Source organism: Neltuma alba, unplaced genomic scaffold (genome assembly GCF_004799145.2).
Source record: "Neltuma alba isolate B1F8T4 unplaced genomic scaffold, ASM479914v2 tig00012206_pilon, whole genome shotgun sequence".
NCBI classification, from domain to species: domain Eukaryota; kingdom Viridiplantae; phylum Streptophyta; class Magnoliopsida; order Fabales; family Fabaceae; genus Neltuma; species Neltuma alba.
In genome coordinates this window covers 34367-53234 of record NW_021636742.1, presented here as the reverse complement: position 1 = coordinate 53234, position 18868 = coordinate 34367, and the positions used below count along the sequence as shown (strand labels likewise).

The following is an 18868-nucleotide window of genomic DNA, read 5'->3' as shown; positions in this document are numbered from 1 at the left end:
CCTTTTACCCTATCTTTTTTCATAGGAAAGTTCAAAGTTTAGGACTTTTAATTATATAAATCTCCCTAGTTTTACAATAATTTATTTTAACCTTAATTATTTAAAAGCTAAAAAGTCTCTAAATGTAATTTTACAATCAGGGACTATGACCCTAACAATAAAAAATAATTATACCAGGGGGATTGAATCCCTTGCAGTCTTTATCAACCAAGGTTCAAAGGTGAGACGGACACATATCCAACAAGGGGAATTTTGTTAGACCATCCTTTGCTAAAACGTAAGCTAGGTGGTTCCTATCAATCAGGATCTTAGCATCAAATTGAAGAATAACGTTTCTGGGTCCAAAATCCGAGGCTAATTCAAGATCTTTGAAGATAGGTCATTCCTCAGCTTCAAATGCACTACAGTTTCCTAGTGCATGGGTAAAACCAGCTATCCCACATCTAGTAAGATCTCTTATAACCCCACCATATCCTGCTTTATTGTTAGATGAACTCATAGCTCCATCCACATGCAATTTTACCCAATCAGAAGCCCGGGTGCCATACTGATAAATGTTTAGGCTGAGATAATTTCTTAGCAAAGTCAATATCATTCACCTGTACAGACCTTTTCCAAATATGCAAAATAATAGTAGCTGGCCTATAAGGTTTTTGAAAATCAGCATCAAACACAGAATTCTTTCTCCATGTCTACAGTTTCCAAATGGAAACAGGAGGAGGAGATTCTTAAGTGATTGATGGGAACTTGCTGCTTCTGGGCTTACTTTTTTTTTTTTTTTGGGAGTACATGGTCGCAGGATAAAACTGTGCAAAAACAACTGGACAATAGAACCAAATTAAATTAAAGCAAACAATCCATATACCCTATCGGTGGTTTGTGAACCAAATCAAATCAGAGCAAACAATCCCTATGCTCTATTGATGATTTGTGAAGGATCCTAATATCCAAGTTCTTACTACTATACGCTTGTTGGGCAAGCGATCTAAGCTTATATATTGTATTAGTCCAAATGGGTGAAATGTATGTCTTGTCCATAAAGAGAAAACTTTATAATATGTTTAAAGTAGAATTATGTTTGATATGTTTAAATAAGACAAAACCTATTTCAAATATACTAAGAACTCGCTATCTAATATTTAGTATGGTCCTTGTTGTTATTATTCATCAGTATCATATGTTTTTGTCATTATTTGTTTTTCGATTAGAGACTGGAGAGTCATTTTTCATATCTGAAATCATATTTTTCATTTCATTATATTTCTCATTCCTTTCTTTCTTGGGCATCAAGTAACTCCTTAACCTTGATAGTTGTATATGAAATTGACAACCCATGTCAAAAGACTAGTCTTTTAAGGAAAGCCCAAACCTCAACTATCAATCATTATCATTAGATATTAAACCTCCATTGCATTTGAACAAAGAGGGTAGACTATTCATTTTCTTAATGCTTTTGTATTTCTCTATATATGAATTTGAACAATTTCCTGTGGAGCCTGTTTCTTTACACTAAGATTCAGTGTTTTGGAGGATTTGATCACTGGGTGTATGACAGTAACATCATAATCTCCATGGAACAGCGAAACATCCACAAATCCTCTGCTATCTGCTTTGGCTTGCACAGACCCAGACTTCCACTCATTCAAAAGCTTGTCCACGACATCACCAACTGGAGTATTGTGGAAATTTTCATCCACAAGTTGCATGTCTTTGAAACCAGCTATAGCTGGACCAGAGAAAGTTATGATCCCTTCGACTGCAGGATGTGCATAAGCCTCTCTTAGTATCTCCTCCACATGATCTGCCTATTCAACATGAAGTCAGAAATTTTAGTCATAAGCTGGTAAGATCCTAGATTATTATCAGTGTCATGCATGTAAAACAGTGATAGTTTGTAGTAAGGGGAAAAACCTGGTTCGGGCCTTTATCTACACTGACTTCAGTGAGCCATATGGGTAGTTTAGTTGTGGCTAGAGAATCTAGAACACATCTCATGTAAGCAAGGTTTGGTTGGCCTGAAACAAAATGACCTTGCAATCCTATTCCTACTGATATTCCTTCGCTTCCAGGATATGACAGAATCTCCTCAAGTTTCTTCTTGTATTTATCTGGGATCACTGCTTTATCCCCGCTGTACTCTATAGCATTGTACTCATTCATGAACATGATTGGCTTTTGGTCAAGCTTGTAAGCCTTGGAATAATATTCTGCAGAAGCATTTCTGCCCAGTTTATCCTCAAAAAAGCTGAAGTGGAGATTCTCATTGACCACATCCCAAGCAATGAGCTCCCCTTTGTATCTTGAAACCACAGAATTCAATCTTTTCTCTGCTGCTTTCTGCAATTCCTCCGAAGATAGAGATTTGACCCATTGAGGCTGTTGTGTTGGGTTGTTCCAGAAAATATTGTGGCCTCTCACAGCAATGTTGTGCTGCTTGGTGAACGCTAACATGGCATCTGCAATAGTGTAGTTTTCTTCGCCTTGCTTTATTTCTGTACTGTACCATTTCATCTCGTTGGTGAAAGTTGTGTATTTGAACCTTGATGCGAACCAGGTTTGGTAGTCTTTGCTTGTGAGAATATTGTGGTTTATACAACAACCAAATGGGAAACCTGATCTTATTTGATTGATTAGCACTGTAGTTCCTTCCAATGTTGTTTCATTGGTGTGCAGTATCTGAAATCTCACGTTTCTCTTACGAACCTGCAGGTTTGAAAAGCGAGATTTTTTGGACAAATTCATGGTATTTCTCAGTCTTGTTCAATAGAAATCAAATATTTCTTTCTAGTCTTCTAAAGATTACATTTGAATGTTTGCTGAGAAATTTATGTGCTAGTTGGTTACCCTCTCAATGTTGTAGTCTTGGTGTGACCTCCATTCTGTTTTGGTGAATGGTTGTAATGAGACACTGTCAACCCATAATTCCACTTCCGTGTTCTGGCTCTGCAATATTGTCCAAAAAAATCTGGTCATATTGTGTTCCTCTGTTTATAGATCTTTTGTGAATTTATAAGGCTTCTGTACCCAAAATAACTTTTCATGATTTTTCAAAGAAGAAACTGAAAAATCCCAACATAAACACATGTAACTATCAGCATACTCTAGAGAAACAGAAAATGATGAACATTTCAACTAGCCATACAAAACTATGAAACATTCGTTCATAAGATTCAGAAAGATTCGCTGCAGTTATATATTCTGTTATTGATTATGAAACATATTGCACTTTACCTCGAAAAGAATCTCAGCAGAGCTTGGCAAATTTGCAACTATGCCACCTTTTAGCAGAGTCCAGCATCCATGTTGTGCTATCACATGACCACCTCGTACCAGTTCACTTCTGTTAGTTCTAATGACAACTGACACAATCTCTGTTCCTTCACTGAGCTGAACCCAAGCTGAATATGAACAAGGAACAAGAAATAAAAAAACAAAAAAATGTTACTATGTATTAACAAAAACAAATACTACCTGTTGATCAATGTCCTCAAAATTTGATAGAACAGAAACATGTAAAGAAGTTACCAGAAAAGCTGTATAGCTTTCCTTTCTCAAGTCGGATTCTCTGTGAGAAACTATCTAATGGGTGAGTCCTGTTCCTAGCAACAACGAACCTATTTCCTTCCTTTGATATTCTTTCTTCAACAACTCCTTTCCCATTAACTGTCCAACCTCTTAGGTTTTGATCAAATCCTGGATTCACTACAATGCCTCCCTCATACCGGGCTCTTTGCGGCTCCACCAAGCACTGCACAATAAACATAGAACAAAATGAAACTATATACTTCACAGATATTCTATTTTTGCAGGATAATAATGCGTATAGATTCTCATGAGAATGTGTCTTGCCTCCGTTGTTACAGAATGATCATAAGGGATAGCACGAACTCTGAGACCTGCATGTGTTTAGCAGATATGTAAGTTAAAATTGTTGTAGTGAGTTCAACACGGAGGGCCGGGGGGGGGGGGGGAGAGAGACCTGAAATGAGCAGAAGAAGTGTGGCAAGCAATAAGGTGCAGGCTCCTGGTTGTTCAACTTTCATCTTCATCTCTCTAACAGTCCGGCAAACCTCCTCTGAATTTTATGCTAATGACAGTGAGATTAGACGCTGTGTTTGGCATCAGATGCTATTAACGAGGATGACTATGAGACCTACGGTAACTGCATTTATAGCACTGACAGACAAAGTTGGTGTTTTCTCACTTAAAAAAATATTCCTCCAATCCTAAATATAAGACCCTTATACATGTGTATAAGGGTTTTATATTTAGGATTTGAAGAGTACTTAATTATATCATATACTATATATGATCTCTATAAAATACTTACATATATCATTATATTATTTATCAATTTATAATTGAGACAAATTAGTTTGAAAAAAAACAATAAATATAAATACTTTAAAATAATTTTTTTAATCTCTCCAAAATAATGAATTGGGTCTTATACTACCTCCCGTCTTTAATATAAAACCTTATTTGACTTTTATTTTGATCCTAAATATAAGACTCCAATCTACTTTATCTCTCATATTTATGTATTTTTTTCTAAAATAATCATTCTGACAATGGTAGTTCTAATCCTTCTAATAATGGTAGTTCTAACCAATATACTTGATTAGTAAAAATATTTTATGAAAGACAACAACTATTGTTACAAATAACTAACTTAACTTCTTTTCTTAATCTACTCATATTAGTCAACTAACTCTTATAATTAGAACCGGAAGTAGTATTATGTTAAAGACACGAGGGTTGTAATAATCTTTCACCCTAATCTTTGTCCCCACGTGTAAGCTTAGTAATAAAATCTTAAACTCAATATTCCCTTGTCATATCATAAATTAGATATTAAATTTGAGGAGAACAACTTGGCATTCATAGCGCATTGTGCATCGACATTGTCCTCTAAAATATGCAATTTTGTCTTAAACGAATAAGTCATTTCCCCCCCTAATTTAAATAGAGAGGAAATATAATCATGGTAATTAAACAGGTTTTGATTGGATGATATACATGATAACTTCTCCTTTAATTAAGATAATGTAAAATCTAACGTAATTAGTGGCTTCGAAAATAGTAAGAGAGTTGATGCATGATTTGTGGGAATGGTTTAGGAAAATGAAACGTTATAATGACCTTTTAAGGTATGGGAGAGATGAAAGGCAACTCAGAAAGTTGGAGACAGAGAGGAAGAGAAGGGGAAGTCAGAAACAAACAAAGAAACGATCATAAGCAATGTGAGGGCACCTTGAGAAATGGATTCCAATGTTGTCTCGTGAACCACCTTAATATGTGTTCAATGCACCATATTTGATTATAAAGCACCAATGAGAATATGTGAGAGAGAGAGAGAGAGAGAGAGAGAGAGAGAGAGAGAGAGAGAGAGAGAAAGTGTGAAGTGTGAACTATGAAGTGCTTCTTAAATCAATTATGTTGGTGCAGGACTATGCGCATATATAATTTTATAACACCTAGTTGCAACCAGAAAAGGAAAGAAACAAAGTTGATATCATTAAAATAGAAGGTATAGTTGCTTTATATGAATTAGTGAATCATAATGATCATATCTTTAAATATCATGTTTTGCCTATTTACTTCTAAATCTATATAAGAAAAAAAAAAATACAAAAAGCATTTTTAGTCTTTTAATTTTGTATAAAATTTTTTCTCTTAATTTTATAATGTGTTTTTTCAGTTTATTAATCTTAGTACTTTTAATTGGATTAACCAAAAAAACGTCGCCATTAACATTTTAATTATTGACCAAATTTCTTAAATATTAACATATTAAGTAGAATTTTTAAAAAATAACAATGATTAGAAAACAAAATAATCATTTGAGATTAATAGTATTAGAATTTGAAGTATCGTAAATATATTTTTATCGAAAAAAAATTTAAGCGCTACCATGAAATGCCAATATTCCAATCTACTTTGGTCATTTAAATGATAAAAATGAGTATATATGTATAGGAAAAATAAAGAGAAAAGTCTAAAGAAGAAAGAGAACAAATCAATGTTATGATGAGATGTTACTTGGAGATAGATACAATCTTTTATGCTTATTTTCCCTAAATACATGAATATACAAACACACACACACACACTCTTACATATAGCATCTTTAATGTCGTCGAGTAGTACAATCTCATAATACAATAAACTTATAAGAAATAAATTCATAGTACAATCTCATAATTAATTTATAGTTTTGAATAAATTTGCAGTCCAAGTCTCTAAGATGTTAGCCATATTTATGTGTGGGAAAAAAAATTCCCATTTATGTTAATTTGATCTAATGATATGGTGAAAGGAAATTAAAAAAAAAAAAAAAAGTAGAGGAGGAGGGGTAGGGGAGACTGGAGAGGATGATTCACCTTAAATTCTGCTCCAGCTAACATCTTAAAAGAAAGAAAGACTGAAAGAAAGTTGCATGATTTGAAATGACATCATGCATTAATTAAGTGGAGTTAATATGATCATTGGGAAATAATAAAGAGAAAGGTCCCACTTATTTCGTGTTCAAATTTAATTATCTACCTTCAATATTCATTTAAACAACGAAAAATGAATATTTATTAATATGTGCAGTACCATATTTAATATCCATTCATTTGAAGGAAATCCCAGTTGACCATATGTCTCTTTATTAATTTACCTTTTAAAAAGGACCATCTTAAACAAAAATTAATAAGAATCAAGTTTTAATTTTTGTAATAACAAGTTAATTTATGTTGAAGCAAGTACCGGTTCTTCCAAATGATGGTTTATGTATGAAACATTCAAACTCAAGACAGAGCTGATGACACCGTATTGCAACTGATGAACACAGAAATTTGTGATTTCATATTCATAATTCAGAAGAAAGAGAAAATTAAAACTTTTAGTGACATAATTTCACCATATTTTGAGATTAATTTCCCCTTTCTCTCTTCCCCCCCCCCCCACATATTTATCTCTTGCTATTACAGTTAAAACGACATTAGTGAAAACCCAGATAAAACTAGAAATGGGACTAATTTTCATCTTGTTGACTCATAACTCAGATTTTTTATGCAGAACATACTGGAGTGACTTATTGATCCTTTTTGATAACTTTTCAATATACCACTTATTATTTACCTTCAATATTCATTTCAACAATGAAGAGGAATATATATTAATTTGTACTAAATGTTATATATCCATTCATTTGCAGGAAAATCTGATTTGACCATACATCTCTTTATTTTCATTTAAAAACGGACAATGTTAAACAAAAATGAACAGAGCACAAAAAGTAAGATAAAAATCAAGTTTTTAAAGAATTAATATTAATATAAATTTTAAAATTTATAGCCATTTAAATTATCACAAATTGTCTAATAGTATAACTTATTGCTCACATTTTTATCTTCATTCTCCTTGGAACGTGACGTGTGTCACTATCAACGAATAATGCTTTGGTTAGTGAAACAACGGATCAAAGTGGAATGCATTAGTGGGTTTTGAGTTATTAATCACTCACTCACGCTTTGTCTCCTCGTGAACAATTTAGTGATGAAAACTAAAGGATTGGCGTGCACTAGTGGGATTTGATTTTTCTTTTGAAGCAAAAAAAGGAGATTTATTATAAAATTTCAAAAAAATGATTTAATTATTAAAAAGTCTCAAATACAAATGAGCAGTACAAAACTGTTGTCATTTCTTACTGACAGCGAGGATTCCCTTTAATTATTAGCCATGTATCCTTTTGTTTTATTTATTTGGAAGCATGGGATTATATATACTCTTATTCTAATGCAAAGATAATGTACTTTTTGGCTGATAATTTGGGTTTATTCTTTGTGATAATAATTTAAGATCAAATCTTTAGTGCACCATGCCATCTTGAATCTTTTGGGGAAAAAAATAGTAATAAAGAGAAAGTCTCCAGATACTTTCCAATAATAAATTAATAATATTGCTTTGATTAAAGAATTTGGAAGAGGAAAGGGCAAAGAAACTGCGGTATGCAGCTCTAAAAGATTATGAATGAGAAAGCTCTCATTTTATATAAGCTTCACTCTCCCACTTAGTTGTGGTGTTTGGATTTTGGATCATTTTTTCAACTACCCACTTTTATCAAAAGTGAAAACAGATTTTGTTGTATTTAAAATACATCAATAATCATCAATAACAATTCAATAATTCATATAAAATTAAGACTTTTTAACAATTATATTATTCCTAAACTATGAATAATGTGGTTCATCTAAGATTTTGTACAAATACATTGGTGGTCAATTTATATTGTAATTTTGTAATTATTCCACATTAGATGATCAATTTTTATATATCTGTCTATCTATATATTGTTATTTTAAGAGGGTTTGAGTCTTTAATCTTTACTCACACTCCATCTTTATCACAATATTAAGCACTAAAGAATCAAGACCACCCTTAAATTGTTCAGTTTGGAGCTTACAACCTTAGAAGCCATCATTGATTATTGATATGATATAACTTTACAGAGCTTATTAATTATATATGCAACAATATGCCATGTCACTCAGAGCTAAAGGTAGATTACATTACATATCAGCTTTTAGAAGCATCTTAGTGATGTTAAGGTCATCATTTGGGACGACCCTGAAATGGTGAGCAATGGTGGAATTAGGCAAGCTTGAGTGAGTGATTTCCACTTCATAATCTCCATGGAAGAGGGAGGCTTCATATAACCCATTGGCATCTGTTTTGCCTCTTAGCCTGTTTGAGCCAATCTCTTTGAGAATCTTATCCACCACATCTCCTGTGGGCAAGTTCTTGAAATTGTTATCTGTTAAGCACATTCTGTAACATCCCTCAGGCTTCCATGCTGCCCATATTATGATCCCTTGAACCTTTGGATGAGATAAAGCCTCCCTCAGAATCTCATCAAGGAACTGAGCCTGATCAAATATTCATCGGGGGGGGGGGGGGGAACACTTAGTGTGCGTTTGGCATAGCATTAGAAAGCCTCAGAAGTCAATTGGGACCAAAAAATGCTAGTCGGATGAAAAAAAAAAGTTTGTTTGGCATAGTTTATGGGGGAACTGATACTTTGTTTAAAAGCCACTTTAAAGTTAAAATAACTTTTTCTAACCATTAGCTTTTCTTCAAATTTAGATCTTTTGAAATTGACTTTTCAAATATATCATCCAAACAAGTTTCTGTTAAACTGATTGTTTCTTTTTTTGAAAGCTAATCTGAACATAAATCACAAATCACATTACACTAACTAAATTTTAGCCCAACTACAGTTTGTAGAAGTTTTAGAATAAAAGTCACTTTTCCCAACATTAATCCAAACAAGCTTATTTGGGAACTATATTTGATTCATGTCCATATTCTCAGGGAAATATATACCCTAATAATAGCAGACATTGTGATTGGCCTTATTGAGCTTTATACCTGGTTGGGTTGGCTATTAACATCCACTTCTGTGAGCCAAATAGGCATCCCTGAGGCACCTAGCATGTCAAGGGAAGCTCTCATGTAAGCCATGTCAAGATTACTGAAATGGCCCTCAAGTCCTATTCCAATAGGCCATCCGCTGTAACCTGGGAAGCTTTGTATCTCTTTAAGCCTCTGAATGTACTTTACTGGTGTTGCTACCATATCTTTTGTATCCTCAATGGTACCAAAATCGTTCATGAACGGTATCGCCATTGGGTCAAGATCATGAGCAACTTTATAAATATTGGCTGACGCATTACCCCCAAGTATGCTTTCAAAGAAAGAAAAGTGAACATTTTCGTTCACAACATCCCAAGAAATCACCTTGTTCTTGTACCTTGTCATGATTGATCTCTGCCTTCTTGCCACTGCTTCACTAAGTTGTGTTGGAGAGAGTGAATGGACCCAATTAGGTTGGAGAGAAGGGTTGTCCCAGTGAACGTTATGGCCACGAACTGAGATCCCATGTTGTTGTGCAAACTGAATCAAGGCATCAGCATCTGAATAATCCTCTTTTCCCTGTACTGGCTCGTTCACGTACCATTTCATTTGGTCTTCTAAGGTGGCGTATTTGAACCTTGGAAGGTACCAGTTTTGATAGGCAAGGTTGGTGAGGATATTTGGGTTTATGGTACAACCAACTGGGATGCTCGATGACTTCTGTTTGATGTTTATCTCGGAGTTTGCTAATGGTTTTCCTTGTTCGTTAACTGCTTGCAATTGCACCTTTCTTTTACGGGTCTGGAAAAGAGAGGGTAAAGCTCCTTGAGAAGATGATATCGCTAAGAATTTAAGCCTACAGTACTTCATACTGATCATCACATTTCTCTCTAACTCTATCTGAATACGTTATATGTAATATTGTAATATAAAGAACTCTAAATAGTAGAACTTTTGCATCACTTCATTACTTGAGACAGAGAGTACCACTTTTAGTTTCATGCTTTCAGGGTACTAATATGCCATGACATGGTGGATAGAGAGAATGAGTTATTAAATACCGAATTGATGGTGACACCATCTTTGGTAAACTGAATTTCATAATAAAGGCTAATGCAAACAAAATGGGACAAGCAGAAAGCGCCTGAATATTAGTATTTGAAATTTACCTGCTCCATGCTCTGATATTGGTGAGACTTCCATTGCTCTTTGGTGAATGGTTGTAATGAGACACTGTCAACCCATATTTCTACAGATGTATTGTTGCTCTGCACAAGTTCAGCCTCCATTAATCATCAAAGAAGGAGGAAATGAAAACCCAACTTAAGGAAAAAGAAAAAGGTGAACATGGTGGAAAATGGAGTTCATCACCATTAACAAACATTTTATCAAACAGTTTCTGGGCCCAAAAAACTCCTTACGCAGAAACAGTTGCAATAGCAGATAATAGTTCCCAAAAAAAAAAAAACACCTCAAAATATAGTTCAGCAGGGCCTGATGCTTCCGCTGTGAGACCACCCTTGAGCATGGACCAACAGTTAGACTTCACAATGGCAGCACCAGAATGTTTCAACCCATTTTCTGTTTTGAACACTGCTGTTACCAGAACATCATCATCAACATTCACTTGTAGCCAAGCTGCAATTAACACAAACAAGTGGTTAAGCAAAAAAAGAGGAACCAAAAAACCCAGAAAAGACAACAAAAAGTAATGGGCATTAATGAAAGAGTTATTGGGGTACCAGAGATTATGTAGAGATTGTCCTGTTCTAGATAGAGTTTCTGGGAAACACTGTCATTGGGTTGATTTCTGCTGTGAGCCACAAGGTATTTATTGCCTCTGGATTCTCTGTGATCAATTTTGGCTTCCCCAAGTGGAGACCACCCTTGCAGTCCTTCATCAAGTTGAGGGTTTCTGATGATTCCTCCACCATACTGAGGTTCTTGGGGGTTTGGTAAGCACTAGCAAGAGTTTCATAAGTTAGGATTCACAAGAAGCTTATGAACTTTAAGGTTGCTGCTTAAAATCAACTCTTTTTTTTCCTCTTTTACAACGAGAAAGCTATGGAAAACCCAAACAAATGGAGAGTCTTCAGTCCTCTTTTCCAATTGCACTGACCTCTTATAACCTAACGGATCAGTGAAAGACTAATATTAAGATTTTGCATCAATTTAGCCAGTCAATTTACATATTAATTATAAACATAGTTAAACATTAACATTGCAATTTCTACATGTATAATACTTAACATCTACGATGAACTCCTTCATTTTCGTGCTAGTAATGTAATCAAGCTTTTCTCAGAAACGGAGAACCCTCAAAATTAAGGGAAGATATATAACTTTTAGTTCATAAATTCTCTCTTAATTATTGACATAGTTTATGAAATCACAGGGATTTAGATTTTTCAAAGTAAAAAAATATAAGGATTTAATTATTCTAAATCGAAGTACTATAAAGACTAAATTATTTCAAATCAAAATTTAGATATTGAACTGACAATTTAGAGAAAGTTTAGATACTAAACGTTGTATTTTTCCAAAAATCAACTTTAAATACATGTCATGTTTTGAGAAGACTTGTAAATCTAACCTTATAAGATCAAAGCTAACTAAAATCTAACTGTTCTAACGGACACTTTCAAATGAAAGTCAATCATCTATTGGTCAAAAAGAAAATCAAAGTCAATCTTATTAATAACCATGAAGATCCACTATACTCCTTCGATTATATATATAGTATTTCTAATATGTTTCACAGTTTCACACAAAAAAAACTTAAATTATATTAACTCTCTCTCAAAATATCACGACTTTTTAATTTTACCTCCATTTAATAGATACACTTTTTAAAAAATAATTATCTATACTATAATAAATGAACGACAAAATAGTACACTATGCTAAAAATTAAATGAGGTGACTTATAAATAAGACAAAAAACTTCTCTCTCTGTCTTATAAATAGGACCAGGAAGTAATAAATTGCTCAAAATTTAATAAGTTTAAGTGTTTAACTAAGCCTATGTATGTTTTTTTAAAAAAAAATCTAATAAATCTTAGCTTGCATATAAAAAGATATTCTTGAGCGAAATCTAAGATTTAATCTTAGATTTCTTTCATAAAATTAAAATAACGAAATTAAATTAGACTTACCTCAATGCAGGCCGAATAATCATAAGCCAAAGAATTCATTGCCAAACCTACAAAGCAAAAAAGTAAAGAAATTTATATGCTCATTTGGAATAATTTCTATTTAATTGTTAACTTGATTATATTATTTCCAAATTTTGACCCAAGATCCCTATGATAACAAATAATTACCCACGAATATGAAATTCACTTTATGTTATTGACAATGCTTAAGATCCAGCTGATCATGATTCAATATTTCAATCCCCCTTGCAGAGGGTAATTGGGGTTGGAAAAGCATTATGTGCAATTAAAAGAAAATAGTATGAGTTTTGTATATTGCACAAAATTTGGAAAATGAGCAATATTATTTATGAATCATAAACAATATAATTTATTAAAATTTTTATTTTATATGTAGACTATAAATTAGGTCATTTTTGGAGTGAGCCTGGACAATTTGCATGGAATTTGAGAAACTATAGGTCTCAAATTATGAGATTAAATTTAATAAAAAAATAATAGAACACAAAAGATAAAAAAAAAACAGCCTAATTTAAAATTTATATTTAATGAAAATAAAATTTATAAGTTGTGGTTTATTACGACATTATTGGATGGATTAGATATCCTAATACGGTTATTATTATTAGATTGAATGATTAGATTGATCATTTTCATAGATTTTTTATTCAGATAAAGTAAGAAAAACATAAATATATCATTTGCTTGATTTAAGAACAGAATAATAATATAATAATTTAGAGCAAACCCACAAGACAGATGGAGAAGAATGTTAGGAAAGGTCAAGAACACACTTTTCAATCCATAAAAGTATTTTTTATTAGGGGGAAGAAATATTTTTTTTTCCAAATATATCCAATATCTTAAAGTATTTTGTAATGTATTTAATGTTCTGAAAAAGATTTTCATGCACATCCATCACTTTAAAATGTTTTTTAGTACAGCTTTACATTTAACAATTTAAGACATTAGATGCATCAAAAAAAATTTAGAATACTAGATATATCTGCAAAATGCTTTAAAATATTGAATGTACCACGATATAATTAGAAAAATATTTTATTATGTTGGATGTAGTATAAGATACTCTAAGATGTTCAATGGCATGTTTAACATATTGAAATAAACAAGCATTAACATGCATGGTAAGAAAACAACAACAGGCCTCAAGACAAGTTAATGATGAATGATGATAATATAGCTAGGGAGCCGAGGAACAAACCAACTAAGATGAAGGCACACATTAGAAGCAATTCTTTCATCTTTTGCCATCCCTCCATCGCCTCAAGTTTTTTTTAGTCCTGCTTGAGAATTTCGAGTGAACAATTCAAAACCAGAAGCCTTGTATAAAGATACACACACAGGTGTGTGTGTGTGTGTGTGTGTGTATATATATATATATATATATATGAATACCAAATCAATGTACTGAAGTAGAAGCCAATGCAATTAAGAAACAGCAATGAACAAAGTTATCTCTTTCCTTGAAGAAACTAACTATAAATGAACATGCATCAATGGTGGATCTTAATTTTTTCTAAAGACAAGAAATATAGGTGTACATATATCTTGCTTTGAAGTTTGAAGAAATTATGACGTTTATACTCATAAATAATTAAGCCAATCATATATTGAAAATATTGTGTTGGACTTTTCTATATTATTTAGGCCATCATTAATTGTTTCACCTGAAATTTAATAGTCTAATTTCGCATTTATTGCGTATATTCCTCATCTATGACATTATTTTCCACACAATCATATTTTCCACACAATTTCAAATTCAGTCTTTTTCTTTTTTCACTTTTAAAGATGTGCATTATAAGACTTTCATTATATTTTCCACACAGTTATATTTTCCACATAAAATAATGGGTTCAAATTTTGCTATCGGTATGATGATCTTCTTAATAAGAGATCCATAAGTATTTCTATTATTTAATGTCTAAAAATTCATTATTTTTTCTCTACGCCCTTAATTAATACTCATCAATTTCATCTTTAAAAATTTGTGCATAGGAAATATTGCTAATTTGAAAAAGGTTTTGGCAATATAATCAGAAACAAGATTAGCTTCTTTAGGGATCCAATTGAATTAAACATTTCTCAGCGATTTCCTTATATTAAGGATGTTCCAATGATGATATCACATCTCCATTCTGCACCTCTTGTTCATCATAGTGATGGCACCATGTACTCATAACTGTTATGAAATCTGGACAATCTAAAATCTTATTTAGAGAGTTTAGATTTAAATTTTTCAATTTATAGTTTTTATAATGATAAATTTTTTAAAAAAAAAATTTGTAGTTATATAAGATTCTCTTTATTTTAAATTCTATATCTATTAAAATAAAAAATTATGCAAAGCATAAAAATATTTAAATGGAATCTATGTCTATTAAAATAAAAAATATTTAACGCGTAGCTATAAATTTGCATGCAGTACCCCTGAGATTACATAAGCAATTAGATTGCCTCTGCAATGAAAGGAATAAATGCACCAGATACAGTCACTCCATACCAACCGTTAATTTGATCTATCCATCCATAGTTTGATATATGTTACCAAACATGTCTACAAATTTACACATATTAACCAAGAACAATATTAGACATATGTTGGTGAGAAAAATGCTAAACTAAGCGGCAAGTTTGAACTTAGCCGTATGCATGGATTCAGCAACTGGCATGACTTTTAAGTGCTGAACCGAAGTGGAATTATTGAGAACCGGATGAGTAACTTTGACTTGGTAATGACCATGTGAAAGGGAGGCTTCAAAGAAGCCATTAGGATCTGTCTTCCCTGCTGCAAATTCTGAAGCCCTCCATTCTTGAAGAAGCTTATCCACAACATCCCCAGTAGGCAAGTTTTTGAAATTGTTATCAGTCAAACACATCCTATAACAGCCTTGTGGACTCCACCCTGTCCACATTACAATTCCCTCTACCTTTGGATGAGAGTATGCCTCTCTCAGAATCTCCTCTAAATACTCTGCCTACAACAATATCATAAAACAAAATGGAAACAAGTCTTTAGTGAACTACCTTCTAATCTAAGCCCTTTTGCCTTCAAGTGTGGAAAAAGTGCAGTTTAAGACTGATATAGATTGAATTCTAGATCACTTATCATTTGAAAGCTTCAATTTTTAGGCGACAATACATGAATAGGCAAGTTATATACTTGGGGAATTAATCTAGTTGTTGGATCTTTTTACCTGTTTGGGTTGGCTTGTAACATCCAATTCTGTGAGCCAAATTGGCAATCCAGTGGCAGCAAGAGTATCAATAGCAGCTCTCATGTAAGGCAAGTTCAGAGTAGAGAAATGAGACTCAAGCCCTATTCCAATTGTGAATCCACAATAGTTACTATAGCTTTGGATTTCCCTGATCTTTTTGATATACTTTGCTGGGGTTGATGAACCATCTCTACTATCCTCAATAGTGTTAAACTCATTCAGAAACAAAGTGGTTTCCCCATCAATCTTGTGAACCTCATTGTAAATCCTAGCTGAAGCATTATTTCCTAATTTACTTTCCAAGAACCTGAAGTGCATATTTTCATTGACAACATCCCAAGCAATAAGTTGGTCTTTGTACCTTGACACTACTGAACTTAGCCTCTTCTCAACCGCTGAGTTAAGCTGATCCGGTGGCAGGGAAGGGACCCAACCAGGTTGGTAACGAGCATTATCCCAAAACACATTGTGGCCACGAACTGCAATATTGTGCTGCTTGGCAAACTTAAGCATGGAATCTGCTGTTGAGTAGTCTTCTTGTCCTTGGTTGCGTTCTGTGCTGTACCACTTCATTTCATTCTCAAATGTGGCGACTGTGAATCGAGAAGTGAACCAATTCTGGTACGCTTCATTGTTGAGGATGTTTTTGTTTATTGCACTACCAAATGGAAAATTTGGGATCTTCTGTTCAATAGAAATGGTTGCATTTGGCAGTGAATTGCCTTGTTCATCGACTGCTTGGACTAGTACTCTTTTCTTGCGTGTCTGACAAGGCAGGAAACCATGAACTTCACTGCTATATATAGACCTTTCTATTTATTATCAAATTCTACAGAATGGTGGATATGTATATGGGAAAAGTTTACCTTTTCAATACTTTGATACTGATGAGACCTCCATTGTTTGTATGTGAATGGCTGTATGGAAATGCTATCTGCCCATATCTCCACAGATGTGTTATTGCTCTGCAGATTTTAGCATTTGCACAGCTAAGAATACTTGTGGCTCCGTTGATAACCAAAATAAATACTTCTTTTTATTTCTTTCCATGAAGCAATAATCAATCAGACTAAAAAATTAACCCCATTGAAGTACCTCAAAATAGAGCTCAGCCGGTCCTGATGAATCTGCTGTGAAGCCACCCTTAAGCATAGACCAGCAATTTGATTTAGCAGTTGTGGCTCCAGCATGTTTGAATCCATTGAGTGTTTTGAAAACTACTCTTACTGTTACATCTCCCTCATTTACTTGTATCCATGCTGCATAAAACAAACCCATAGTCAAATATGAAGAAGAATGCAGAAAAGAGAAGCAAGTCATATGCACAGTTTATGGTCTCTTAATAGTGATGTGGAGACAACTCACCAGATAATGCGTAGAGCCTATTCTTTCTCAGAAAAATCTTTTGGGAGGCACTGTCATAGGGATTATTTCTGCTATGGGACACAATAAAATGGTTGCCTCTTAATTCTCTGTGTTCGATTCTCGCGCTCCCAAACACAGTCCAACTTTTTAGTCCATTATTCAGTTCTGGGTTTTTGATGATTCCTCCACCATACTGGGGCTTTTGAGGGTGCTCTAAACACTGAAGTTTATGACATGATAACTCATAATTGGAGCATATTTTTCATTATGCATTAATTTGTCTGTGTGTGTATAGCAATGATGGGCATAGAAAGATCATAGCAGAGAGAGCTTACTTCAATGCTAGAGGAGTAATCATAGGTTAAAGATTTGGCTTCAAGCCCTGCAGGAGTATCAATGAGTTAAATCAGATGGATCACTAACCTTTTGCATTAAAGAATGTTAATAACATCATATTGAAAATGAGTATGTGGTTTCTTTTCACAACGTTGAGCATACAGTTATACCCTCTGCCCTGAAATATGTTACTGTAAATTGAGGGGCAAAACTGTCAAACGACCAGTAGTGGTATAGAGCATGACATGACAGAGTTTCAATGGAGGACAAACCTGGGAAAAGAATGAAACTCAGCAGAAGAAGGAGATTCATGATTTTTTTTTTTTTTTTTTGCGTTGGAATCTATTTCAGTTTATCAGCTGGGCAAGCAATAACTCAGGTTCATAGATGGGAAAAGATGACAACGTAGGGGAGATTTCTTAGGCTGTCAACAAGACTGGATTACACTTAAAGCATATACTAGCCATGGAATTGGTGACTTATCTCATAACTTGAAGCAAAACGATGTTTAGAAGCAAAGATGTCTAAAATGACGTAAAGTTGCGAAGCACTTGGAATTGCATTTCAATTTAAACCCACACAGGCACTAATTACCATTCCTATCTTTACGCCTTAATCCTTAATATAAAATCTCGTTGACTAATTAGGAATATTATTAAATTACTTTAAAACATTTATATTTCTTATTTTTCTTTGAATGAATTTACCTCACTTATAAATTGACAGATAATCTAATGATACATATAAATATTTTAAAGAGATGATATAACATATGCTACAAGTAAGTAATTTAGTACTTTCTTAGTCTTAAATGTAAAACCTATTTTTCAGTACAAATTATATTACAAAAAAGCTATTACATTTAGGATCGAAAGAGTAACTTTCTTAATCTCCTTAAATTAATTAACTATATCTTATATTAAGGATCAGAAGTGATAACTTGAATTTAGATAAATCTCTTCTGGTAAAGCAGTGGCACCTTATTATTGATTCTGTCATTTTGATTAAGCTTAAACATTGAAATATTCTCTGGAAAGCAGTATAATTTCCAAAGTTTATGTTAAGGTTACCCCTTTTTATCAAGAATTCAAGTATGTATTCTTTGAAATGTATCGGTATAATTAAGAAGGTTTTTGAATGGAAACCAAACTATGGTTTTAAAAGTATTTTTACTGCATACGAAATAAATATATAAAAGAATTTGCCTCGTTTTGAGAAAAAATACTTTTTTAAAAATATTTTTATATGCTCCCAGACACCTCCTAAGAAAACAAAAGAGAATCATCATAAACTAGTAATTCAATGACACCAAACACCTCTAAGTCTTTCTTAAATATAAAATTGTAAGTTTAAACTCTTTAATGTTTGTGT

General features: G+C 33.1%; 2 protein-coding genes across 5 annotated transcripts; both read right to left on the bottom strand.

Annotated features, from left to right (window-relative positions):
• Positions 1 to 1291: 1291 nt before the first annotated feature.
• On the bottom strand, positions 1292 to 17814 carry LOC114724914 (endo-1,4-beta-xylanase 5-like). Of its 4 annotated transcripts, XM_028911367.1 has the most exons (10): positions 17770 to 17814; positions 17497 to 17543; positions 17162 to 17381; positions 16892 to 17055; positions 16663 to 16761; positions 15776 to 16561; positions 15267 to 15556; positions 2845 to 2923; positions 1912 to 2703; positions 1292 to 1805 (listed from the first exon to the last, which is right to left on the bottom strand). In XM_028911367.1, exons 1-10 carry the CDS (start codon positions 17807 to 17809, stop codon positions 1464 to 1466), a joined length of 2859 nt encoding a protein of 952 aa, XP_028767200.1. In that variant the 5' UTR covers positions 17810 to 17814; the 3' UTR covers positions 1292 to 1463. The 4 variants fall into 4 exon arrangements, with proteins under 4 accessions (XP_028767200.1, XP_028767204.1, XP_028767201.1 ...); XM_028911370.1 differs by lacking the exon at positions 1292 to 1805 and having other exon boundaries at positions 2620 to 2703; positions 2804 to 2923; XM_028911371.1 differs by lacking the exons at positions 15267 to 15556; positions 15776 to 16561; positions 16663 to 16761; ... (2 more) ...; positions 17497 to 17543; positions 17770 to 17814 and adding exons at positions 3232 to 3398; positions 3526 to 3748; positions 3850 to 3896; positions 3980 to 4043; positions 5190 to 5194 and having other exon boundaries at positions 2845 to 2943.
• On the bottom strand, positions 8454 to 13822 carry LOC114724915 (endo-1,4-beta-xylanase 5-like). Its single transcript, XM_028911372.1, has 7 exons — positions 13780 to 13822; positions 12558 to 12604; positions 11145 to 11364; positions 10874 to 11040; positions 10572 to 10670; positions 9418 to 10203; positions 8454 to 8915 (listed from the first exon to the last, which is right to left on the bottom strand). The coding sequence occupies exons 1-7, from the start codon at positions 13817 to 13819 to the stop codon at positions 8559 to 8561; spliced, it is 1716 nt and encodes a 571-aa protein (XP_028767205.1). The 5' UTR covers positions 13820 to 13822; the 3' UTR covers positions 8454 to 8558.
• Positions 17815 to 18868: the final 1054 nt, after the last annotated feature.

Coding starts and splice junctions, on each gene's coding strand:
- LOC114724914 (XM_028911367.1), bottom strand. CDS start 17,809: ATGAATCTCCTTCTTCTGCTGAGTTTCATTCTTTTCCCAG. Junction 17,382..17,496: donor ATTACTCCTCTAGCATTGAA/GTAAGCTCTCTC, acceptor CATAAACTTCAG/TGTTTAGAGCACCCTCAAAA. Junction 17,056..17,161: donor TAGGCTCTACGCATTATCTG/GTGAGTTGTCTC, acceptor TGTTTTATGCAG/CATGGATACAAGTAAATGAG.
- LOC114724915 (XM_028911372.1), bottom strand. CDS start 13,819: ATGAAAGAATTGCTTCTAATGTGTGCCTTCATCTTAGTTG. Junction 10,204..10,571: donor AATATCAGAGCATGGAGCAG/GTAAATTTCAAA, acceptor TCTCTTTTCCAG/ACCCGTAAAAGAAAGGTGCA. Junction 8,916..9,417: donor TTAATAGCCAACCCAACCAG/GTATAAAGCTCA, acceptor ATATTTGATCAG/GCTCAGTTCCTTGATGAGAT.